This window comes from Trichomonas vaginalis, chromosome VI (assembly GCF_026262505.1).
Source record: "Trichomonas vaginalis G3 chromosome VI, whole genome shotgun sequence".
Lineage (NCBI taxonomy): Eukaryota > Parabasalia > Trichomonadida > Trichomonadidae > Trichomonas > Trichomonas vaginalis.
In genome coordinates, this window is record NC_067208.1 from 3,548,854 (window position 1) to 3,575,275 (window position 26,422).

General features: G+C 30.4%; 11 protein-coding genes across 11 annotated transcripts, besides 4 other annotated features; 5 read left to right on the plus strand and 6 right to left on the minus strand.

The window, feature by feature from the left end:
• The first annotated feature begins 2,214 nt into the window (after positions 1–2,214).
• Positions 2,215–2,334: a mobile genetic element.
• Positions 2,335–2,620: 286 nt separating this feature from the next.
• TVAGG3_0798850 (galactose-binding domain-like family) lies at positions 2,621–3,156 on the minus strand (the record flags this gene model as incomplete). The annotated part of the gene is made up of 1 exon (XM_001306178.2): positions 2,621–3,156. A coding segment is annotated over one exon (536 nt), but the record flags the coding sequence as incomplete, so codon positions are not given.
• Positions 3,157–3,901: 745 nt separating this feature from the next.
• On the plus strand, positions 3,902–4,501 carry TVAGG3_0798860 (glycine-rich protein family; the record flags this gene model as incomplete). Its single annotated transcript, XM_001306179.1, has 1 exon — positions 3,902–4,501. One exon carries the CDS (start codon positions 3,902–3,904, stop codon positions 4,499–4,501), a length of 600 nt encoding a protein of 199 aa, XP_001306180.1.
• Positions 4,502–5,749: 1,248 nt separating this feature from the next.
• Positions 5,750–8,429, minus strand: TVAGG3_0798870 (antigen BSP-related family; the record flags this gene model as incomplete). The annotated part of the gene is made up of 1 exon (XM_001306180.1): positions 5,935–7,878. The coding sequence occupies one exon, from the start codon at positions 7,876–7,878 to the stop codon at positions 5,935–5,937; it is 1,944 nt and encodes a 647-aa protein (XP_001306181.1).
• A 601-nt stretch (positions 8,430–9,030) lies between these two features.
• TVAGG3_0798880 (galactose-binding domain-like family) lies at positions 9,031–10,512 on the minus strand (the record flags this gene model as incomplete). Its single annotated transcript, XM_001306181.2, has 1 exon — positions 9,222–9,845. One exon carries the CDS (start codon positions 9,843–9,845, stop codon positions 9,222–9,224), a length of 624 nt encoding a protein of 207 aa, XP_001306182.1.
• Positions 10,513–11,481: 969 nt separating this feature from the next.
• On the plus strand, positions 11,482–12,300 carry TVAGG3_0798890 (glycine-rich protein family; the record flags this gene model as incomplete). Its single annotated transcript, XM_001306182.1, has 1 exon — positions 11,482–12,300. One exon carries the CDS (start codon positions 11,482–11,484, stop codon positions 12,298–12,300), a length of 819 nt encoding a protein of 272 aa, XP_001306183.1.
• A 92-nt stretch (positions 12,301–12,392) lies between these two features.
• On the minus strand, positions 12,393–13,715 carry TVAGG3_0798900 (tubulin beta-2 chain family; the record flags this gene model as incomplete). The annotated part of the gene is made up of 1 exon (XM_001306183.1): positions 12,393–13,715. One exon carries the CDS (start codon positions 13,713–13,715, stop codon positions 12,393–12,395), a length of 1,323 nt encoding a protein of 440 aa, XP_001306184.1.
• A 118-nt stretch (positions 13,716–13,833) lies between these two features.
• TVAGG3_0798910 (uncharacterized protein) lies at positions 13,834–15,453 on the minus strand (the record flags this gene model as incomplete). The annotated part of the gene is made up of 1 exon (XM_001306184.1): positions 14,960–15,376. One exon carries the CDS (start codon positions 15,374–15,376, stop codon positions 14,960–14,962), a length of 417 nt encoding a protein of 138 aa, XP_001306185.1.
• A 1,120-nt stretch (positions 15,454–16,573) lies between these two features.
• TVAGG3_0798920 (glycine-rich protein family) lies at positions 16,574–17,674 on the plus strand (the record flags this gene model as incomplete). The annotated part of the gene is made up of 1 exon (XM_001306185.1): positions 17,063–17,662. One exon carries the CDS (start codon positions 17,063–17,065, stop codon positions 17,660–17,662), a length of 600 nt encoding a protein of 199 aa, XP_001306186.1.
• Positions 17,675–18,420: 746 nt separating this feature from the next.
• Positions 18,421–18,687, minus strand: TVAGG3_0798930 (ubiquitin protein ligase protein; the record flags this gene model as incomplete). The annotated part of the gene is made up of 1 exon (XM_001306186.1): positions 18,421–18,687. The coding sequence occupies one exon, from the start codon at positions 18,685–18,687 to the stop codon at positions 18,421–18,423; it is 267 nt and encodes an 88-aa protein (XP_001306187.1).
• Positions 18,688–18,898: 211 nt separating this feature from the next.
• Positions 18,899–18,927: a mobile genetic element.
• Positions 18,928–19,082: 155 nt separating this feature from the next.
• Positions 19,083–19,107: a mobile genetic element.
• Positions 19,108–19,970: 863 nt separating this feature from the next.
• Positions 19,971–21,893, plus strand: TVAGG3_0798960 (ribonuclease inhibitor domain-containing protein; the record flags this gene model as incomplete). The annotated part of the gene is made up of 1 exon (XM_001306187.1): positions 21,224–21,646. The coding sequence occupies one exon, from the start codon at positions 21,224–21,226 to the stop codon at positions 21,644–21,646; it is 423 nt and encodes a 140-aa protein (XP_001306188.1).
• A 108-nt stretch (positions 21,894–22,001) lies between these two features.
• Positions 22,002–23,064, plus strand: TVAGG3_0798970 (glycine-rich protein family; the record flags this gene model as incomplete). The annotated part of the gene is made up of 1 exon (XM_001306188.2): positions 22,465–23,064. One exon carries the CDS (start codon positions 22,465–22,467, stop codon positions 23,062–23,064), a length of 600 nt encoding a protein of 199 aa, XP_001306189.1.
• A 51-nt stretch (positions 23,065–23,115) lies between these two features.
• Positions 23,116–23,242: a mobile genetic element.
• The last annotated feature ends 3,180 nt before the right edge of the window (positions 23,243–26,422 follow it).

Sequence of the window (26,422 nt, forward strand, 5' to 3'; positions counted from 1 at the left end):
GCAAGAACATGTTAAAAATAACAAACCACTAAAATTGAGAAAATGTGGTTATGCAGTAATGATGGAAAGAGAGATGTTGTCGAAGAGGAATAAAAATTAAATTTGGATAGAGTTTAAAAATTCATCTTTATTAAATTCATCTCTTCCAATCAATTTATTTATTCTATTAAATTCTTTTAATTCTAATTTTTATTTAATGATAAATGAAACCGATTTTAAAAATAAATGAAACAGAGGAGGAAGAAATAAATGAAAGTGAAAATGTTCAACAAAAAATAAACGTTGTTAAACCAATTACTGAAACAAAAATTTTTTCATCTGTTGAAGAATTTAATGACTATTACGCAAAGAATAAAAAATTATTTGAAGAATTGACAACATGTAAATTGAATAAAATGTTTAAAGTTGAGGACAGAGTCCAAGACCCGGAGGGTCATGGATTCAAAATTTCAAAAATAAAAGGAGTGGTTAGTTTGAAATCTATTCCTCAATCAAGAATCACCTCATTAATGAAAATTGATGATTTAACAAAAAGAATAGAAGAGATTGAAGAAAGAATGAATCAAATAATTGATTTCATAAATTCAAATAATCATTAGTTTCTTAAAGTTCAATGTTGAACTCATCAAATTCATCTTCATCATCATTACCTTTAGTGAGTTTATTTACTCTTTCAACTTTATCTTTTGATAGTCTTTCGTTTAATTTTTTCTGAAGTTTTTCGTTACCAAGTTCTAAAATTTTACATGGATGATATTTAAATCCGTTAAATTCTTTTTCCTCAGTTTTAATCATTAATCTACAAAGAACTTTAGTGAAAAGGTTTTGTTGTTTAAACCACTTATCCTTAATATTTGTTATAAATTCAATATCCGGAATTAATTCCCAAATTTTTGAATTTTCGATTAATTTACCATCAAATGCAAAAGCAATAGGTTTAATATTAAACTTACCTTTATAAAATAAACTTTCTATGCAATCATCAAAATAAACGTCTACTTGTTTAACATGGGTGAGAATTGGTGAAAGTTTATTCATTAATTGATTCACAGTCACGAATTTTGATTCACTCATTTTCATACAAAATAAAAATAAATTATTCAAAAATGTAAGACATGAATTTTTAAAGTTTATTTTTCATTCATGAATGATAATTATATCTGATTTCTTTTACTCTCTCATACATACTAGATTTGAAGAATTCGGAACTTTTACCATAATCTCCTAAATGTTTTCTTATCCCCAACGTGTGCCAGTTATTATATGAAACTGAATAAACTTTATCTTTATCTTTACACCTTTCATCACTTCCAATATATTTATATCTCAGTTTTGATTTAGCATTTTCATATTCATTAACGTTTAATAATTCACAGTCTTCCTTTTTAAATTGATGTTTAAGATATTCAGGATTTAATACTCTACGTTTATATGCTCCTAACTTAGTTCTAAAGGTTTTTCTACAAAATTTAGGAATTCCATCCTCTTTAATGTCATCAATGATTTCCATTTCATTATTTTCAATTTCTTCTTCTCGTTTATGAGGTCTTTGATTATGACTCCATTGATTCCATGAAATTAAATATTCTTTATCATTATATTTATACCTCATTAGCTTATTTTGGCTTTCATATTCATTTAATAATTCACAATCTTCATTTTTAAATTGAAGTTTAACCCATTCAGGATTTAAACAATGTTTAATTAATCGCGGAATATCTGACATCATCTATATATAGCTTCTTTTATAAAAGATAAAAAAATAAATTATTTTAAAATTAATGTTAATTTTTTTAATGATTTATAAATAAATATATTTTAATGCATCGTCTATATATAGATGAAACAAAAAAAGTCACTAAACCCGCATTCATATACTACTATGCCACATTATTGGACGAAACAACAAATGTTAAAGAATATACCTTTTCCAGTTCGGCATTAGAATAAAAATAATCATATGCAATAGAATTACCCCTAACAAAAAGTCGGAAAAGTGTTAATTTCCCTAACAACAAACAACTATCTAACTTCTCACATAATGGAGGAAGGAATCAAAATCATAACAGGTAAATAAATTTGAATAAACAATTCATATCTTGAGAAACAAATGCTAAATTACAATATTACATTTGGACATAGATTCATATTGGAATTCATTATTATTATCTTAAACTCAGTCAATGATAAATCGATATAATTTAAGTTATTATTTAAGGGTGCACTTACGCCCCTATGACATAGCCTTCAATTCAGATATTTAAGGTTAATTTTCAATTACGCTTCACGCCAGTTGTCAAAAATCTGAAGTCGGATGAAGTAAGGCAGCCTTAAATGGCGAGTTTTTTATTTATTTATTTATTTATTTTATATTTATTATAGAAAGATATAAATTTTATTAAGCTCAGAATATTAAAATTCGTATCAGAAAAGCAACAATATTACAAGTAAAGGTCATGATAAAACTCTTTTTCATTAGACAGCTAAGTTAATTTTTTTTTCTACAAAAAAAGAAAGTGTTCACGAAGCGTTTTATTTGACTTGGTTTTTGGATACATGTCCAATGATACTGATATCCTCATCATCATATATTTCTTCGTCTGTGTCGATTTCGTTACCTTCACTTAATTTACCAAGAAGTTCAAGTTTGTTGATAGCCATGCATGGACGTTCTTGTGGACATGCTTCATCTTGAATAAGTCGAACATACTTAGCACTATATGTTTCACTGAAATGATACGTTTTCTCTTTGCAAATCTTCATTTCTTCGTCTTTTTCGACTTTATGAACTGTTTTCCATGTTTTATTATCATTTGATACTTGGAGAGACCAACTATACATACAACAGAAGCAACAATACTCGTTATCATCATAACAACAACATGTATTGCCGTCATCACAACATCCAGATTTCAAATAATAACCTTTCAAATTGATAATGCGGTTTTTAATGGTATAGATGATCCATGGATAATCAGTTTGTGTTTTACCAATATTAGAACACCAATCATACCTCTTTTCAACTTGATCATAAGTGTATTCTGGTTTTGTAATTTGGATTGAACCATTTATGTATTGGGATGCTGATCCACTAACATATGTTTCAATCAAATTTTGTTTATATACATTTTTAAATATAGAATTTGAATCAGTCATCAAATTCTCGCATATGAAACTAAACAATATCATTTTGTCACTTTTCGAAATTTTGTCATCAAATTATATCATCTGAGATTGAAATTTACTTTCAAAAGCATATACATAATACAAAACTATTTGGATTTATGTATTAATTTTAGTGCGAATCGGGTAAGCACCATTTTTTAGATTCTTCACTAATTAAATTTTCCCATAAGTTTGCATTATTGGCATAATATGAATTAGATATTTTAAAATTAAAATGACGGAATCTGATACAAAATATTTTTAAATTTGAATTCACAGTCAAAATTGAGAAAGATTAAGGCTACAACGGATTTTTTTGAATGGAAACTCAAATTAATTGATTCAATATAAATTAACAAATGCTGGTTATGGAAAAGAAAATGTTACTATTAACCGAAATCAATATGTTTTCGGATATCCTTGTGGAGATTCATATGGCAGATGCACTTCATATACTGTAAAATTGTCAACTGGGTTATTTCAAATCGAAGCATGGGGATCAAGTTCTAACCTATGGGGAAGCAATGCAAATATTGGCCAAGGTGGGTATACATCGGGGATCCTTAGTGTTGGTCAATCGCAAACACTCTATTTATTCGTAGGTTCACGATCGATTTTCAATAATTATTTGTCTTATCCAATTAATGCCGTATATGGAGGGGCATCATCTGATGTTCGATTATATATCAACGAAAAAGGAGAATGGTTTGATCCTCAATCTCTTCGCTCTCGAATTATGGTTTCCAGTGGCGGCGGAAGTGCTGAATGGGCCGCATCAATTGGCGGCCACGGTGGAGGTTTAGTTGGTGCATCAGGTGTGAGTGACTGCAGACAAGGAATTATTTGTCCTGATATAATTTCAAGTGGTGGAACACAGATATCAGGTGGTATTGCCACAAAAATCGGAAGATTGGGAGGCTCAGATGGACAGTTTGGAATTGTATCATTACCTGAAATTTCATCTGATCATGGTGGAATTGGAGGAAATGGATATTGGAGCGGAGCCACTCTCAATTTTACAGGAGTTGGAGGAGGAGGAAGTTCATTCGTATCAGGATTTCCGAATTGTATAGCATTAAATAGTTCTGAAAATGAAAATCCAAGTGAAACGAATTCTTCAGTACATTATTCTGGGATCTCTTTTATGAGCCCATCAATGCAACAAGGAAACACAACAATGCCTCTGTATTACAAACGAAACTCAATCGGAATTGGAAACAGATCTCGTGGCGCCATCAGAATTACGATTCTCAATTATATTCCTTCATGTAAAAATTCATTCTATTCTTTTAAAACCTCTAATATGTTTGTCTTTATTTTGATAAACGATATTTGAATAGATAAAGTTTTTATATTATATAAAGGAGAGGTTGCATGATATTGAAAAAAAAAATAATAATTGCAAAGTTTTCTGAGTCTTATTCAGGGGAAATTATGATTTACTTTGGAATTTATTAAATTCAGAAACTTTCTATGTCAATTTTTCTGAATGTTTCCAAAATGTATGATCAATTTTTAAATAATTGAGTGATCATATTATTAATGCATCAGGAAGCGTCATATATGAATTCGATAAATCATATACCGGTAATATTGTTGTTTCGAACACTGTTTACAAAACAATTTACCATTCAGCGTGCAAAAGTGGCAGATGCATATCATTAGATCTATCGAAATCATGTATAGAGTCGATTGGATCTCAAGCATTCGTACATTGCGAGCAATTAACAACAATATTATTACCTGATTTACTAATTTCATTAGATTGGAACGCATTTGCATTAATTGGAATATCATCAGTTCACTTAGGTCAAAATTTGAGAGATTTCACTGGTTATGCATTTAATCAGTGCACAAATCTAAATACTTTTACGATTGATGATAATAATCCATATTTTACAGTTGTAAATAATTTTGTATTTAGTAAAGACATGAGTAGACTTGTTCGATCTCCAAATAATTTTGAAGAAGACGATATCCCTCATAAAGAAAGTATAACGTGTCTTGGAACAGTTGTTTTTTCAGGCTCCACATTTCATAAGTTTGTTGGATGGGGAAAATTAGAGGAATTAGATGGAGTAACTTTTCATGAAAACAAAAACTTAGAAATTGTTGATTTGTCTTTAACTAAAATTGAAATATTACAAGAATCTTGTTTCGATTCATGCCCGAATTTGAGAATTTTAATTTTACCATCCTTTCTTAAAGAAATGAGAACCAATACATTTTGTCAATTGAATAAACTTGTTGCTATATCGATTCCTTCGTCTGTGACTGTTTTGAATGAATTTTGTTTTAATGGAATGCGAAATTTGAATGTTATTTGTTATTATGGAAATGTATCGTTTGCAGAAAAAAGATTGCTTTTAGGCTGTCCTAGTATTAAATACGTTCGTGTTTGCCGTTTATATCCATCAGAAAAATTTTCAACAATTGTTGTTTCATTCAATGCATATCAATTAGGAGAAACCCTCACAGAATGCCTTTCAATTAAGAATATTTCATGCTCCTCAATCTTTCACTTTTATATCTTATATTTATTTTTAATTTAATCAAGGAAATTGACTTTGATTATATAAAAATTTTATGACTAAGTTGAAATTAACAATTTAAATTACTGTATAGGAAAAAAATGACATATAAATATTAAGGGAATTCTTCCTTCAAAATTTTTGAAGACATTGAGGTAAACAATTGAATGCTTTAAATAAAATTTGAAGATGTAAGATTTCTTATAATTAATAAATTAACCGAATAGAACAATTGTTTTTACAATAACATAACAATGAATGGATGAATGAGAAGATTTGTATGAATGCTGAATTCGATACGACATGAATAGAGAGATTCACAGTCATAGATGCAGCGTTTAGGAAGTTTACAATGGTTGATGAGTTGGTTCAAGAAGATTTTGCTTCGATTCTCAATCTCGCATTCGCATGAAAGATGATCACACGATTTGAATGCATCGTCACCAACTTCGATAACACTAGATGGAATGTTGATCATCTTAAGATTACTGCAACCTTCGAATGCACTTTGTAAGATGGTTGAAACACTACCACTGGGGATCATGACAATAAGAAGATTAACACAGCTCATGAAAGCACCTTCACCAATAGTCTTAGTGCTGCCTGGAAGTGAGAAGAATTTCACTTTAGATGCAGGTGGGAACAAGATGAGAGATGTCATCTCGCTGTTGAAGAGTGCACCTGTGACAACACGGTATGAATCGCTTTCGCAGACGATGTTCTCGATATTGATGCAGTTACGGAATGAACCAACTGAGATAAGACTAAGTCGTGAGTCTGATGGAATGTTGATAGACTTGAGTGAGAAGCAGTTTGTGAATGTGTCTGAGCTGATAGTCTCAAGAGATGGAGGGATGTCAAATGATGTGATAGATGTGTTGCTAAGACTGAATGCACCAAGTGTATGCAAGTCTCGTGGATATTCAATAGTTTCTAAGAGACTGTTGTCTCGGAAACAGTTGTCACTAAGTGTTTGAAATGTTTTGCAAATACCCATATGAACTTGTTTGATGTTGCATTGACGAAAACAGCTGTCACCAAATGAACTAACATTAACATGGAATGTAACACTAGTCAATGATGTGCAAAGCATAAATGATTTATCACCAATTGTTTCAAGATTAATTGGTAACTTAAGTGTTGTGATTGATGTGCAGTTGTAGAAACAGCTGTCTGGGATGTTAGTGATAGAACTCTCTTCGAAAATAATTTCACCAAGTTTGATGCAGTTAATGAATGAGCTAGTACCAATTCGATTGCAAAAATTAAGAGAAATGGTTTGCAGTTTGTAGCAGTTGCTGAATGAGTTGCTTCCAATGGAGACGATGTTAGATGGAAGACCGATGAATTCGAGGTTGTAGCAGTTGCTGAATGCATAGTCGTTGATGGTCTTGAGTTTAGATTCAACTGGGAATGTGATGCTTCGTAAGAGTGTTTTGTCTGAAAATGCTGATTTCTTGATCTCACTAGCATTGAAGTGGATATTGATGTTTGTGTCTGAGTTACTACCGATGTACTGAACAACTGTGGTGTTTTCTTTGTCCATGATGACGTAGTCTGATGTGATGTAGAATTTAGAATTGTTCGAAAATCTGATATTTGTTGTTGCATCGAATACTTTACCATTAAGTTGTGTTAAATTATCTGGCAACACGACTTCAACAAGATTTGGACATTTTACAAAACATTTATCGTTAATTACTTTAACACTATCTGGAATCGTTATTGATGTCAATCCACATTCCTCGAAACAACTCTCTGGGAGTGTTTTAATTTTATTTGAAAGTTTCACTATTTTCAAACTCCTACATGCAGTGAACGCATTTCTGCCAATATATGTCACAGAATCAGGGATTTCAATTTCAGTAAGTGGATTAATAATGAAACTATATTCTCCTATTGAAGTAATGGTTGATGGCAACTTTACAGATGTAATTTCGCAATTTGAAAATGCAGCTGGCGCAACACTCACTATATTATCTGGGATAATAAGAGAGCCACCTATTTTATGAGGATATGAATGAGCAGAGTTTTGATCTATTTGAATTAATATTGAGTTCTCAACTCGAAAATTTTGATTTTGTGGAGAAACAGATATAGTTTGTAGAATCGTACCTTCAGAAAATGCATATGCAATTGAATTAACTTTGGAAGGAATATATATTGTTGTTACTCTAGTCATATAAATGATCCATTTCCCAATGCTCAAGATATTGCTATCGATTGGTATCTCTATTTTGATCAAATTTGAGCAATAAATGAAGCAATATTGAGGAATATTTGATGTCAACGAAGGAAATGTGAATTCTGATATGTTAATATTATAAAAAGCATAATCGCCTAAGCTTTTCAATGAATTCGGTACTTTAATAGAAGAAAGAGATCTACAGTTATTGAATGCATTTTCTCCAATTTTAGTTAGAAATGTACACGGAGTCAAGTCTATTTTCTGAAGTTTTACACATAAATAAAATGTGTAAGGTGAAATTTCTGATAATTGTGATCCTGTTTCAAATATAACACTCTCAATTGTGTTTTTACATGTAGAAAATGCATAATTATTGGAACTGATACCTTTGATAGTTTTTGCATTTTTATGAATTGTAGTAGTTTTAGCATTTGAAGAAACAGATTCAAGATATGAATAACCATCATCAGAATACGCAGCATTTTGATAATCAGGCAATTACGCTAGCAAAAATATAAGTTTATATAGCAAACATTTAAATTTTCAAACCATAACCGTTTTTTACATAAAAATTTTCTAAAGAAGTTAATTTTGTTTAGAAGCTACTCAACTCTTACGAACATGAATATGGATAAACTATATTTACAAATATTCTTAGAATCATATAAGGAGCTTAAGTTATGAATTCTAGGTTCAAGCAAGTAAATACCCACACAGGCATAAAATTGTATCTTCACAAGCCACAAATGAATAAAATCTTATAATGTTATAAAAACAGACAATAAATGTATTTCTTCACTCTATTTTTTTTAATGCATCTTCGCAAATTGAAAAATAAGTATTGAAAACTTTTCAATTGTTACAGCTATTCTTTTAGAAAAAAATATTCTACATTCAATCTTAAAAACTTCTTCCATAAATTTCGCAAATTTGACAAAGACCTAGCTTCCTCTATTATCATTTTTGGTGATTCTAATAATTATTCTAAATTTTATTTCGCTATTAGACGTCTTTTAGAAGTGTATTAGCTCTCACCATCATATCTAAACTAGTTTCATTGATTCATGTCTATCCAATATATAGATAATTGAATTGCAGAAGCATTTATTGCCTAATGCGCTTGCAGAAAACGGAAGATATATAGTGATAACTATTTTGGAGGTCAAGATATAATGCTTTGTTTTATTAGGACAGCATTTTTATTGATAATAGATTTTCAAAGTTTATCCGATGAAAGTTTGCAGCTATATATATGATTTTGAAAGGTTAATATTTTTCAATATAATGTAAAGGAAAAACTTCTCTCTATTTGGCAGACATAATATTTACAAAGTGTTTTATTTGACTTGGTTTTTGGATACATGTCCAATGATACTGACATCCTCATCATCATATATTTCTTCGTCTGTGTCGATTTCGTTACCTTCACTTAATTTACCAAGAAGTTCAAGTTTGTTGATAGCCATGCATAGACGTTCTTGTGGACATGCTTCATCTTGAATAAGTCGAACATACTTAGCACTATATGTTTCACTAAAATGATACGTTTTCTCTTTGCAAATCTTCATTTCTTCGTCTTTTTCGACTTTATGAACTGTTTTCCATGTTTTATTATCATTTGATACTTGAAGAGACCAACTATACATACAACAGAAGCAACAATACTCGTTATCATCATAACAACAACATGTATTGCCGTCATCACAACATCCAGATTTCAAATAATAACCTTTCAAATTGATAATGCGGTTTTTAATGGTATAGATGATCCATGGATAATCAGTTTGTGTTTTACCAATATTAGAACACCAATCATACCTCTTTTCAACTTGATCATAAGTGTATTCTGGTTTTGTAATTTGGATTGAACCATTTATGTATTGAGAAGCTGATCCACTAACATATGTTTCAATCAAATTTTGTTTATATACATTTTTAAATATAGAATTTAAATCAGTCATCAAATTCTCGCATATGAAACTAAACAATATCATTTTGTCACTTTTCATACAATTGTTTTCCAATTCCATTCTTAGATACAATATCGTAACAAAATTTTCATACAAAAGCATAAGTAATATGTAAACTGTTTGGATTAATGTATTACGTATAGTGCTTATCGGGTTTGCACCATTTGCTAGATTGTAATAAATATAAACTTTTCCGACTTTTTGTTATGGGCGAAAGGTGGCCCAAAAATGTTAGAAAAGTGTAATTCTCTAGTCTATGATTATTTTTGCTTTTAATGCGGAACAGAATATGAATTATGCATAATTTAAATCGGGCATTTTAAAATTAAAGTGATAAAATCTGATAAGATCATCTGGTTTACATGAACTAATAATCCTTTTAAATCTGATAAAGCAGAAAACTTAGAAATTGATTTCAAACTCGATGAGTGCAGGTTAACCACAAATTTTAATGATAGCTTTACAGGTTTGACATTATCTGATACTGGTGTTGCATATATTGATGGAAACGCCAATGTCAATGGTAATGGAATTTTGCAATTGGTGGCAATGAGCATTGGATAAAAGATAATGCTTATCCAGGTGTACCATGCTTTAAAAATGATATATATGTACCAACTCATACTTTACAACTTTGGATCCGTTTTGACGATTTTCATATTTTAGAAATGTTGCCAAGTAAAAATCACTGGTCAGTATGTCAGTGTCGAAATCATTTTGAATTTCCTTTAATTGATTTCATTTCTGTTTCGGTTTCTTAAATAAAAACATATAAATATATCTTACATTTTCCTTGATATTAATATTTTTCGTGAGATATTTTGTAAAAAGCTTGCTGGTCTACCTTTTTCCAAACGACTTTTATTAATTCAATCAAAGTAATTTTCCATGTTTTATATTTGAGTTGGGAATCTAAGATCCTATTGATATTGATGCAGATTTTAAACCACTGATATGTAGTCCACATAACATTGATTAAGAATAAGCATGATAGCTTCCACAAAATTGCAGAAAATTCTGATTATATTTTTCAGATCTCAAATTTAAAATCTGTTCAAAGGAATGATTTTGTTTTAAAATTAAAATTATTTCCATGAATTTGTTTTATTATTAAGATTACAAGACTTAAAATGACTAGTTTTCCATAAATATGATTTTGATTTAACTGAATTTGAATCCAATCATATTATATTGAATCAGACATATATTAATGCTACCTAAATGTTACATTCCTAAATAGGAAAATGAATATTGAATATGATTTTCAATAAATTAATCAAATACTTGACTTCGATAAAAGAGATGCGAACTAGATTTATAGATATATGCATAACTAGGCCTAGGTATTTTACAGAATGAACAGATAAGCTAAGATGCTAATATTGAAAGTGGGCACACTTCTATTTTGATATAATTTATGGTATCAAATTCACAATGATAAAAGATATTTCCCTTTCAATAATTCATTCTTTTCACTCCCATATTTGAATTATAGATCTTATACCAAATTAACTTTAAAAATTCTGATAATTTTACATATCATTTCACATCATGTGGAGTTATTGGTTGGCAAGGTCCAACACAAGAACAAGCAAATGCATATTATCATAATTCGTCGGTAAATGTTATGATTTTTTCAGGAATTCAGAAATGGAAGGCACCAGTCACAGGAAAATATCAAATAACAGCAGCAGGACCAAGAGGTACATCATTTCCCAATATTAAATATGGAAAAGGTGCGATTTTATCATCAGAATTTGAAATCAAGCAAAACTCTAATATTTATATTTTAGTTGGACAGTTTGGAACAACTGTGGCATCCAATTGGGGGCAAAGTGGAAGTGGAGGAACTTTTGTTGCTATTGAAGATCCTTATAGTTCAGAAACACTGCAACCAGTAAAAACGACAGTAAAACCGTTAATAATTGCTGGTGCTGGAGGAAGTTCAGGGGATTTAGACATCGCATCAAATTGTCCGATCAATGGGAAAAATGGAACTGATGGGATTTCAAGTATAATAACAGAAGAAGGCGGAGGTTATACTTCTGGTGATGGATATGCGGGATCAGGGTACAAATCTCTATCATCCGATGGAAGAGGTGCAAGTTTTTTGTCAGGTGGAGTTGGTTCTTATTCCCCAAAGGATGATTATTATTCATATGGAGGATTTGGTGGTGGAGGTGCAAGCTGGAATAGTGCTGGTGGTCCAGGAGGTTGGAAAGGTGGAAATGTTACAGGTGTGGGTTGTGGATCTCTTGGCGCTTCTTCATTTACATCTGGAACCAAATCAAAATTTATTGATGGAGGAAATGATGGGGAAGGATATGTTGAAATTAAAATAATTTCTAATTTTTGTATTAATTGCGTTGTTAAATGTCAATCCTTAAGCAATTCCTATTATTTAATTTTTCATTTTTTGTTTATTTCAATTTTTCAGGCAACTTAATAAATGTACATCTGGTTATAAAAATGAGTAAAAATATTATTGAATTTGATTATTAAAATTATAATTTTACTTGTTGCATTAAGCTTAATTAATTATTCGTTTTCTTCGCTTTCTTGCTGTTCTATGCCAGGCGTTTCGTACATTTCATATTCCTGTATTAGATCAGCCATGTTAGAACGTGCTTCATCGAATTCCACAGCATCTAAGCCTTCATTAACGAACCAATGAACAAAAGCTCGACGTGAATACATCTTTTGGAATTGGGAATCAACCCTTTTGAAAAGATTACGAAATGCTGTGGTGTTTCCAATGAATGTAGCTGCCATTTTGAGACCAGGTGGTGGTATGTCACAAATTGCTGATTTGAAGTTTGATGGTATCCAATCAACAAAATAAGATGAATTACGTGATTGAATGCATGCTAATTGCTCATCGACTGTCAGTGGGGAAACGCGGCCACGAAAATGTGCAGATGCAGTAAAGAAAACACCTCTGCGAGGATCACATGCTGCCAATAGGTTCTTTGCATCGAAAAGTTGAGATGAAATCTCACAAACAGAATTGGAAATGTATCGTTGTGATCCACGTGAATAAAGCGGGGCAAAACCAACTACGAAGAAATGTAAACGTGGGAATGGAACAAGGTTTACAGCAAGTTTTCTGAGGTCTGAGTTGAGCTGACCTGGGAATCTGAGGGAACAAGTAGTTCCAGACATAACCATTGAAACCAAATGGTTGAGATCTCCATATGTTGGATTTGTAAGCTTAAGTGTACGGAAGCATATATCATAAAGTGCTTCGTTATCAATGCAAAAGACTTCATCGGAAGCTTCAACAAATTGATCAACTGAAAGCATACAGTTGTATGGTTCAACAACTGTATCGGATACCTTTGGAGATGGAATAATTGAATATGTATTTAAAATTCTATCTGGATATTCTTCTCGTAATTTATTTAATAATAGTGCTCCAAGTCCAGAACCTGTTCCACCTCCTAAAGAATGAACAAGCTGAAACCCTTGTAAATATTCGCATGATTCAGCTTCTTTTCTGATGATATCGATGATTTGATCACAAAGTTCCTGTCCTTCTGTGTAATATCCTTTGGCCCAATTGTTTCCAGCACCTGATTGACCGAAAATGAAGTTGTCAGGACGAAATAGTTGTCCGTATTGACCTGCTCGGACTGAATCCATCGTTCCGGGTTCCAGATCTACAAGAACAGCACGAGGGACATATCTACTGTTTATAGCTTCATTGAAATATACGTTGATATTTTCAAGTTGAAGATCTGAATCTCCAAAGTATTTTCCAGTTGGGTCCACTCCATGTTCATCTGAAACAACTTCCCAGAACTTTGTACCGATTTGGTTACCACACTGTCCAGCTTGGATGTGCACTATTTCACGAACCATTAAAAATTATGAATTTTGTCTCCAATATCGTTCTTTCAAATTTTGAGTACTATAATTGTTTCATTGTTATATTCAAATATTTAATCAACATATAATTTCTTGGTATTATTATTTATAGATTTGATTGAAATTTTTCTAATTGGTCTGGAGAATTTTAATTTTTTTTTATCAAAATTTTAAAAAGTTAATTTTGAATTTTAACTCTTATTGAAGAACGGCATACTCAAATTATCCATTAATAGATGAGAAATTATATAATGATCTTGATGGATATCGCATCAAAGAATTTGAAAACGTTTCTTGGCTACAAATCTTTCATCATGACGTTTTCAGATCAGTCGATGACTGCTTCAATGAAGGAGATGTACATTATATTAGATCAATACACAAATATATTTTTTTGATTAATAAATGAAGATTTTTTGATTAATAACGTTTATGAATTCCTTCTTGAATATCCACAGATGCCAGCATTTATTAGATTCAATCAAACTACTAATCCAAATAGTGATGGTAGAGGAATTGTATTTAAGCATATTTCTGGCACCAAGTTTAATTATTTCAATGGACTTGCGTTTTCCCAAGATCCCCAAGCATACATTGATGGAACTATTGGATCTGGATTAGAAAGCTGGTGGTTTTCAATTGGTCTTTACCAAATTTACCAAACATTTTATATTCCTGGTCCTTATGGTGTTAAAGTTAAATGGGTTGATCTTTGGATTAGAACTAATAACAAAAAATATATGAGGAAGGATTGTCAAATACAAACTAATCTATTTTGCCAGTATTTCATTTTAAATCAAATATTTACATCATTTCTTATTTTTCTTGAATAAAAATGGAATATGAGCGTATTCATTTTGAACTTTTTATTCCCAGCAAAACAAATATTTTTTAGTGAAAAAGATTAAATATAGGAAATGAATAGCCTATCATTTAAAGTTGTAAATTATTGGCCCAATAAACTGATAGCCCATTTTGGTAACAACAGTATGCTGAAAAAAGGAAAATAATTTATTAAGTTATGTCAAATCGATGCATACAAAAAATAGAGAAAAATGAAATTGATAATAAATAACAGAATATGTTTGACAATCTAAAAATCTTTTATTGTAGGAGAGAGAATCTGGGATCAGATTAAATTTTATAACATTATCGATTAAATGTAACTCTTTCTGTTTCTTCATAAGAATCAATGTAACAACCATTCAATGTTATCGAATTTGATTGATTTGAACATGCTAAAAAACTCCTGAATTCAAAATATTATCTTTCATAACGCATGAAATCAATAAAGCTGTTGAATTAACATCTAAATAAACTAAACATTGGTTACTTTTTGTAATTGTGTTTTGAACAGTATTTGTGTATTTAATCAAATGAAACAAAGTCTGGAAATTGTTTATGATTCCTTCCCCTTCGTTCTTTATAATATTTAAATACATTGATATTGAAGAGTTGACTGTGTTCAAAAGCATGTGATGGCCACACTGTCGTAAACATTTGTTGTGAGAGAAGTTATTGTATTTATTTACTAATCTACCGTTGTATAAAACTGAAGAATAATAACTCTTGGAATTTCCACAAGAAATAATTTCTGTATAATAAACTTCATTTCTTTCAACTGTAGTTTGGTAAAAAAACTGTCCATGATTCATCAAGAATTGATTGGAAAAAAATTCTTAATTCATTGATTACAATTCCCTTAAGGATAAAGCTTAAGTTTGATTTGAAAGAGAAAATTTTGTAAATTTGAATTCCCTTTCAAAATTGGGAAAGATTAAGGCTAAAACTAGGGTTGTTAAAAATATCAAAAATTAGCGTTTTGAAGACACCATGGTGTCTTATAATTTTCCCTTCCTTATTGGCGTGTAGAAATAAATGCGCCAATAGATTGAAGAAGAAGAATTGTTTTTCTCTTAATGAACTTTAATCCTTTTGATATAAGAATATTAAAAACATTAATATAATTTCGATTTCGGAAATTAAATTTCCAAATTTTTTGTCGATTTCGGAAATAACAGGATCCCGCATCCAACACGCAACAACAAAACACAAAACACACTTTTTGGTTCTTTCATCGTTTTAATCGTAATTTATGTAATAAATGATTTGGATAAATTTTACAAAAATAGAACCTATATTATATTCTTTTCAAAGATTCTTGCAAATCATCAAAAATAATTGTATTTTAAAAAACGATCAAATTATCCTTTCATTATTTTAAACTTAAATGAGTTTTTATGATTGACTAAAGCAATCATATTTATTCATCATTAAATAAACAAAAAAATAATATTTGAGAGTTATTTCAAAAAAAACGCATTGAATTTATTAATTTGTCTCAATTTCAGTATTATAAATTTTTATAATTTCAATATTTTGAAATACACTTTTTAATATTTCAATATTTATGATATTTCAATGTATTAAGTGGTCTCAAATTGAGCTTCTCAAATATAAGTTGGCCTATTCAAATAATAAAATTAAATAATATTTAAAATAATAAATAAAAGTGATTGAGGTCATAGCAAAACGACTGTTTCAGTCATTAATTCTTAAAAATAAAAAGGGTAAAAACTAAATACAATGGGTAAAATTCAATAGTGTCTGTGCTATCGTTCAATTTGAAGGTGTCTTTTGAAACCGCAAGACACATTGAATTTTTGAATAGTGTATTATGGTTTGACAGACACCAATGAAAAAAATAAAATGATATTTATTTTAAATATATAAGATCCTTATATAAAATATAAATATTTTATCGTTTTATTTTCTTGTTTTAGAAATGTTTTTTATTGAAAAATCAATAAAACTAACTCCAAAATAAAATTTTTGATTTAAAGACACTATGATGACACCAGGCAAATCTTCCAAGACACCTATCGTCGGGAATCTAACAACCCTAGCTAAAACAGATTTTTTTGAATGGAAACACAAATTAATTGATTCAATATAAATTAACCAATAGTAGTTATGGCAAAGAAAATGTTACTATTGACCGAAATCAATATGTTTTCGGATATCCTTGTGGAGATTCATATGGCAGATGCACTTCATATACTGTAAAATTGTCAACTGGGTTATTTCAAATCGAAGCATGGGGATCAAGTTCTAACCTATGGGGAAGCAATGCAAATATTGGCCAAGGTGGGTATACATCGGGGATCCTTAGTGTTGGTCAATCGCAAACACTCTATTTATTCGTAGGTTCACGATCGATTTTCAATAATTATTTGTCTTATCCAATTAATGCCGTATATGGAGGGGCATCATCTGATGTTCGATTATATATCAACGAAAAAGGAGAATGGTTTGATCCGCAATCTCTTCGCTCTCGAATTATGGTTTCCGGGGGTGGAGGAAGTGCTGAATGGGAGGCATCAATTGGCGGCCATGGTGGTGGTTTGGTTGGTGCATCAGGTGTGAGTGACTGCACACATGGATATGTTTGTCCTGATATAATTTCAACTGGTGGAACACAAACTTTTGGTGGTATTGCCTCAAAAATTGGAAGATTTGGAGGTTTAGATGGACGGTTTGGAATTGTATCATTACATAAAACCTCATCTGATCATGGTGGGCTTGGTGGAAATGGATATTGGAGCGGAGCCACACTCAATTACGCAGGAGCTGGTGGAGGAGGAAGTTCGTTCGTATCAGGATTTCCGAATTGTATAGCACTAAACAGTTCTGAAAATGAAAATCCAAGTGAAACGAATTCTTCAGTACATTATTCTGGGATCTCTTTCATGAGCCCATCAATGCAACAAGGAAACACAACAATGCCTCTGTATTACAAACGAAACTCAATCGGAATTGGAAACAGATCTCGTGGCGCGATCAGAATTACGATTCTCAATTATATTCCTTCATGTAAAAATTCATTCTATTCTTTTAAAACCTCTAATATGTTTGTCTTTATTTTGATAAACGAAACTTGAATAAATAAGGTTTTTAGATTATAACACAAGGAGATTGCATGAGAAATACAGACACTTTTTTTTGATCGGATTTAAGTCATATTCTCAAGAATATATATTGCATATAGATCACATATACTAAATGTGTCGTAATAAGGAAATTGGTTTTTTATTTCGTGCAATAAATATTGCAATCTTTTAATGAAATGCTTATGCTTTAGCTTCAAAGGACATTATGAACAGTGAAGCTAACAATTTACTATTCAGCGTGCAAAAGTGGTAGATGCATATCATTAGATCTATCGAAATCATGTATAGAGTCGATTGGATCTCAAGCATTCGTACATTGCGAGCAATTAACAACAATATTATTACCTGATTCACTAATTTCCTTAGATTGGAACGCATTTGCATTAATTGGAATATCATCAGTTCACTTAGGTCAAAATTTGAGAGATTTCACTGGTTATGCATTTAATCAGTGCACAAATCTAAATACTTTTACGATTGATGATAATAATCCATATTTTACAGTTGTAAATAATTTTGTATTTAGTAAAGACATGAGTAGACTTGTTCGATCTCCAAATAATTTTGAAGAAGACGATATCCCTCATAAAGAAAGTATAACGTGTCTTGGAACAGTTGTTTTTTCAGGCTCCCCAATCCATAGAAGTCAAAAATATATTTTGTAAATTTACGATATCCGATTATTTTGTCAAACATGAAAAGGGGGACTGAGGGGCGTAGACCCTTGGTACCAACTTTCATGATACTAACTACTGTTTATTCAAATTTAAAACTCCAGAGGTATATCCGCCCAATCCTGGAGTTCCACCTCTTAGAAGTGCATTTTCACTCGGCTCTTGATGAACTCCAACCGAACCCCATGATTCAATTCGATATGATCCTGGGTTGAGATCAACTGTATAAGGAGAACAATCTAAATCAGAATCTTTACAAGGAAAACCAAATGTGTATTGATCAGCAACTTTTGTGACATTCAGTACTCCTATTCCATTCTTGGATAGTCTGTATGAAATCATGTTTGAATATTAGAGCCTTATAAAAGTGTTATTTCGGATTTTTATCATAACCCTCACGGGTTCCTTTCAAGTGAATTGATCCTCTCAATTTTCCTTTAGTTCACTTATCAAAATTGATTAAATAACATACCTATCTAAACTTTCTCATAACCTTTAAAATATCACATATATAAATAAGTTAAATTTTATGAAAATGCAATAAAATAAATTAAAGATGCACTTACCACTTTCTGACATGCTATGAAAAAAATCAATATATCTTTATTTTAATAGCAGAGAAAGTATAGCAGCCATATTAGGTACTATATATTGATTTATATTTTCTTCCTCCTGACCAAAAATATTAACTTTTGATCTTAGAATATTGAGATACAAAGCTTGTGTCTCATAAAAATTGAGAGAATGTCAGAAAGTGATAAGTGTAAACTTCGAATCAAAAGGCGTACCTATCGATTTTTGAATAGTTTACATTTCTAATGCTAATGGTGCCGTCACTGAAAGTGAGAGAAAATTATCAAATATTAGAGCTCAAATAAGCTGCACATGCAATGAGTAGTACAGCAGCTTCTATTTATGCTTAAATTTCTGGTTTGAGGCTTGAATTAAATTTCGAAATCTTAAATTTTGAAGTTAGACCCGAAAAAATCGTATCTGTTCATCCTACATGTATATCTGTTTTATGATCCTTTGTTGTTATATCGAATTAGAGCGAATAGCTTATGCGGTCCAAAAGGCGTACCTGGCAGAAATCGACTTTTTGAGAGAAACTCATATAATTAATTGTATGACTTCTCTCAAAAATTTGAAGGTAGGTACGCCTTTTGACTCGCAGTTTATCTTTAAAAAAATCTTGAAAAAATTATCTGTAAAGGAATATGATATTTTACAATAACATAACAATGAAAGGGTGAATGAGATGTTTTTAAAAACTCAGTCTGACGTTTGATATGGATATTTTTTAAAGAGCGAATTTACCTTTTTCTGACATTCTCTCAATTGATTTGACATTTTCAAAAGGGTGAAGTAGATTTCACAGTAAAATTTACCATATTTTTCTGTTTAAATTTAATATTTATAACGGTATATTGCGCAAGTCATTAATATCCAAATTTTGAAGCTCTTTCGTCAAAAAATTGAGTGAATATCAAAAAGGGGAAAGCAAACTCTTAAGAACAACAATAGAATTTACAAATTTGACAATGCCCAAACTTCCTCTATCATCGTTTTTGGTGATTCTAAAAGTCACATATTGCATGATAATTATATATTTTAATCAAAATAACAGCGGTATTATAAAATCTTTTATTCATGAAATTATATTGACAAAACTCAGAAGATAACTAATGGAAAATTGAATATTTTGAATTGTTGGACAAGGAATTAAAGTTTCCCCAAGTTGATATGCATCAAATGAAACAACAAATGATGAAAACCTTTCCGATGGATACAAAGGACAAACTCTAACAAATCTTACATTTGGAGTATCATAAAACAAACTCTTTCCGGAGAATGATACATTCCCATAATAACAAACAACTTTCAAACCTTTCATTTCATAAAAGCATGATTCATCTAAAACATTCACAGTAGCAGGAATTGAAATCGCAACAAGTTTATCAACCTGATTAAAACCAAATGTCGTAATTGAATTCAAAAATGAAGGTAATATTACTGTTTTTAAATTTGGACAGATAAAAAAGCATGATTCTTCTAGTGATTCAACTTTTGTCAAAGAAAGATTAACTATTTCTAAGTTATTATTTGCATGAAAAGTTACTCCATCTAATTTTAATAAGTTTTTCCATCCAACAAATTTATGATATGTGGAACCTGAAAAAACAAAATTTCCCAAATTGGTTATCATCTCTTTATTAGGGATATCGTCTTCTTCAAAATTATTTGGAGATCGAACAAGTCTACTCATGTCTTTACTAAATACAAAATTATTTACAACTGTAAAATATGGATTATTATCATCAATCGTAAAAGTATTTAGATTTGTGCACTGATTAAATGCATAACCAGTGAAATCTCTCAAATTTGGTCCCAGATGTACAGAAGAAATTGCAATTAATCCGAAGGTATTGTTATTCAAAGAAATTAGAGTTTCTGGAAGTTTTATTGTTACCAATTGCAAGCAAAATAGGAATGCTGCGCCATCTATAAACTCTATTCTTGATTGAGATAGATCTAATGATGTGCAATTTCCCCAGAAACAAGCTTTATAAGAAATTATTTTATAATTTGGATTGGTAACAACAATACTACCTGTAAAGGATTTATCAAACTCATATATAATACTTCCTGATGCATTAATAATATGATCACTCAGTTATTGCCTATATTAACGTAAAAAATGTAAACAGAAGTTTTTAAATTCGGATTTAATTTTCTATGGTTTACAATAAGAAAATTTCGAACCTCATTGTAAAGATTACAACAGCTGTGAAGACATGAAAAATTTCCACGAATTCAGATATTGAATATATATATAAAGTATTATTTAGGATTTTTATCATAAATCTTCAACAGCGAGATGACATCTCTCATCTTGTTCCCACCTGCATCTAAAGTGAAATTCTTCTCACTTCCAGGCAGCACTAAGACTATTGGTGAAGGTGCTTTCATGAGCTGTGTTAATCTTCTTATTGTCATGATCCCTAGTGGTAGTGTTTCAACCATCTCACAAAGTGCATTCGAAGGTTGCAGTAATCTTAAGATGATCAACATTCCATCTAGTGTTATCGAAGTTGGTGACGATGCATTCAAATCGTGTGATCATCTTTCATGCGAATGCGAGATTGAGAATCGAAGCAAAATCTTCTTAAACCAACTCATCAACCATTGTAAACTTCCTAAACGCTGCATCTATGACTGTGAATCTCTCTATTCATGTCGTATCAAATTCAGCATTCATACAAATCTTCTCATTCATCCATTCATTATTATGTTATTGTAAAATACCATTTTCCTTTACAGATAATTTTTTTAAAATCATTTTCATTTTTTAATTTTATTGCCGTTCAACAAACAGAACTTAGAATCTAATGATCGTGATAATACACCTATATTTGCTATATTTACTTTTTTTTAAATGATTGTAAATAAGTATTGAATCTTCTTCCAATGAGGTTTTGATTCATCATTTTTTTACAATAGTTGATGAGTTGGTTCCATTGTTTTATTTTATTGTAATTCAACAAACAGAACTCAAACACTAATCATCATTTTTATTTTTTTATTTTTATTTTTATTTTTTTATTTTTTTTTATTTTATTTTTATTTTTTTTCATTGAGAAAAATAAGGTTATGATAAAAATCCGAAGTAGAATTTTTATGAGGCTATAATATTCAAACTTGATCTCATATAAACTATCCAAGGTTGGAATTGGGATCCCTAACGTAACAAAAGTTTTTGACCAATACACATTTGGTTTTCCTTGTGAAGATTCTGATTTAGATTGTTCTCCTTATACAGTTGATCTCAATCCAGGATCATATCGCATTGAATCATGGGGCTCAGTTGGAACATACCAAGATCCAAATGAAACTGATCTCAATTTAGGTGGGATACCTGGATTAGGCGGATATACTTCTGGAGTTTTAAATTTGAATAAACATTTAAGTATATATTTATTTATCGGCTCTACATCAGTATATAATAATGTAAATACAACAACATACACAGGATACATTGGAGGTGGATCATCAGATGTTCGACTTTATGTGAATGAGAATTTTGAATGGTTTGATGCCAAGTCACTACGATCCCGCATCATGGTTGCCGGCGGTGGTGGTGGAGCAGAGTGGAATCTTTCTATTGGCGGCAACGGAGGAGGTCTTGAAGGTAATCCAGGCCAATCTATGTGTGAATATAAAAAAATTTGCAATGATGTAATTTCTACAGGAGGAACCCAAACAAAAGGAGGTTTTTCTTCCACCAATAACGGTTGGAAACATATTGATGGAGCTTTTGGTTTTGTTCAATATGTTGAAGACTCAGCAGATATGGGAGGCTACGGAGGTAATGGTTATTTTAGCGGTGGATCATTTGATTATTCAGGTGCTGGTGGTGGAGGGAGCTCATTTGTTTCAGGATATGAAGGATGCATTGCATTGGCAGGTGAAGATAATGAAACAATGAGTCCAACAAACAGTTCTATCCACTACTCAGGATATTTCTTCGAAAGTCCTTCAATCCAACGAGGAAATTCATCTATGCCACTTTACTTCAACAAGCATTCACATGGTATTGGCAACAAAGGTCGCGGCTGCATTCGCATAACCATCCTTTCTTATAAATTTACATGTCATCCAAATCTCTATTTTAATTTTCACGATTTCACATATATTTTTATTCTATTATTTGATAGTTAATAAAAATTGAATATAACGATTTTCATGGATTTCAGATTAAATCATGGAGTTTAAGGGCGCACTTACGCCCCAATGACTTGGCCTTCAATTCAGATGTTTAAGGTTAATTTTCAATGGCGCTTCACGCCAGTTGTCAAAAATTTGAATTAAAGTCAGATGGGCGTAAGTGCAGCCTTAATAAGATATCTAATTTAAGAAATATCTCAAAGAGTTACAAATTACAGTTCTCATCATTTGAAATTGGTTGGATAGTTGCAAATAACTAATTCTTTATTTCGAAATCAATATTAAATAAAACTATTATGAAATAATTCAAGATGGAGTCATGAGGATGATATTTAACATATGAACATTTTGGAAATTCATATATTGTTGTGATTCTAATGTATCCATTTCCAACATGTCCAGTTTCGATGGATCCTGATGGCGAATTCATTTGATGTTTTCCATCAATCATCTCAGGGCGTTCGAATTTCAGGCCTGAGTAGTGAATTGACTTATCTCCATCAGTTTGGAATATCATATGTGATTTACTCGAATTCTGTAATATAGCAATACAACCTGGATATCCGCTGATGTAGCTACTACCTCCACCAGCTCCATAGTCTGTTGAACTATCTGAGGAACTTCCTCCAAAATATCCTGAACCGCCTCCTGATAATATCCACTTTTTAATTTAATAACATATGGCTCAGATGTGGAATAATTTGAACCTTTAAACGAAAAATTTAATTTTTTAAAGGATATTTAGTATATTTTTAAATGAACAATCAAAAACTATTGATATTTAAATGTTCTTAATAGTCAGAATATCCTCGCGATGAGAATAAATTTTCAATATAAAGACAATTGATAAATTAAGGACGCTTATTCTATGATTAAAGTATGAAGCATTCCAAAGATTAGAAAATTCTTTAATAGTGTTTTAGTTGTGATGATTCATTGATATTTTTTATATTGATAATTTTCTGAAAAAGTGACAGATTCTCTTAAAATATAATTATTGGATTTGATGTTATCGCATTTATCTAATTTGTATATGCACTGTCTAATATTATGGTAGTTTAAATTCTCAGGCTAGAAATAATGAATTCACGCATTTTTTGAATTTGATTTGAGTTTTTTTTTTAATCCGAAAAAGTGGCTTTGATTTGATCTCTTTCGTGACATATCAAAAAAATTGATCATAAATGAAATCGATACAAATAAGTTTCTTGTGAAGAATACAGTATTCGATGGGTTTCAAACATATTTTGCTGGATGTATTTATATTAATAATTCGTTATCTAAGTTAATTGTTGATTCTATTCTATTTATAAGATGTAATTCTATTGGTAGAAAATTTTATATTGATACTGATTATGGATGTCCTGCTTATTTTCATTATGGAAATTCGATATTCTGCAGAAAATTAGTTGCTGAAAACTGCATGAGTGAGAAAAGATGTGTTGCTGCATCATTTGTAGATTCACGATCAAATTTACCAATGCAAACAAACATGTCTTCATTTGAAAATTGTAGAATTAATTACCAATTAATTTATATGCATAATAACGGAAATGTTATTTTTTCGGATATAAATTGTTCATTTAATTTTGCAGAAGAAATTGAACCTGGTGTTCATGCTGGATATGATTGCTATCAATCATTTCATGAGTTTTGTATTTTTTACTATTGTATTTCACGAAAAGGATTGTCTCCTTTAACCACCAATGGAAAATGTAGAAATTTGATAGTTCATTCTTTAGTATCTTCTGAAATGTTAATCTATAACTATCCATCTGTTGCCCTCTCTATTGAAAATTCATGTTTTTATAATAATTCACTGACAAATGTATTTGGTGAAGTGAATTTAAAGGATTGCTTCTATGATCGAGAATTAGATGTTTCATCTGCAATTAATTGCAAAAAAAAATTTTCTGATCCGCTAACATCTTTACCAAAAATTGATATTCTTGCAATTCATTGTGTTTGTTCTGCCATTAAAATGAATCGTGCAATTTTGGATTCGAATTTATTCCTTTTAATTCTAATTATTAATAATTCTTGATATTTTATTTTTGATATTAAAATTCTCATGAATTTTTACATAAAAATATGGAATTTTGTATAAATTGAATTGAAAATAATCGTTTTTGACATTTGTATAAAAGTAATGTACAAATAGAAAAGCTAAAGAAAAAATTACCTTCAACATAACATTGACAACCTTAAAAGATTTACCTTCCACTAGGATTTGAAATGTTTACAATTAACGAATTGTCTACATCAAACAGACTTAGTTTTTTTTACTATCATTGAAATAGTTTATCTTTTCGATTCTGGATTTTGAGGTTCTTGTTAGGTTAAGCTAATATTTGAAAATAAGAGAATTTTACAAAAATTCTCTGATAATTTTACGATGATATGGTTATGCTAAACCATTGATTGTAAATGAGATTGAGACAAATACTTATCTGGTGAAGAATACCAGATTCGATGGAATCCAATCATACTTTGCTGGTTGTATTTATATATATAATTCCGTTTCGACATTGTTAGTTGATTCAGCATTTTTTCGAAATTGTAAATCTGTTGGTGCTCGATATCATGTTGATGCTGATTATGGATGTCCTGCATTCTTCCATGTTGGAAAATTGATCTATTGTCAAAGATTTTTTGCTGAAAAATGCTTTAGTGAAAAACGATGTATTGCAGCTTCTCTTGTAACATCCAAAATCGATTTACCATTGCAAACAAACATGACATCACTTGAAAATTGTCAAATAAATTCAGGTGAATGTAACTATATTCTTGGTTATGGAAATGTAATATTTAATGATGTAAATACATCATTTGTCAATTCAAATATTCTTGATCCAGGTGTCCATGCCGGATATTCTCCCTATAAATCATTTCATGAGTATTGTATTTTTTATCATGGAAGATGTCCTAAGGGTTTCCTACCTACTAATTCAAATTCTGTAAAATGCAGAAATATTATGATTCATTCAGCAATAACATCTGAACAATTACTTTATCAAGTTCGAGGATATTCTCTCTCAATTGAAAATTCATATTTTTTCAATAATACAAAAAATAATTTTAATGGCATCATTAAGTTGATAAATTGCTTCTATGACAAAGATTTGACTGGTGTAACTACTGAAAATTGTTTCAAAATAATTAAGGATCCTTTGACTTCCTATTTACCAAATTTATATTTTCAAACTTGGAATTGCTTCAATTCAAATAATAAATACTGTCAGATGAAATTTGGGTTAAATGTTTTTCTTATTTTTGTAGTTTTAATATAAAACTGACATTTATTCAATCTAATTTTGTATTAATTCTTCGAAAATCATGAACTGAAGCCTTT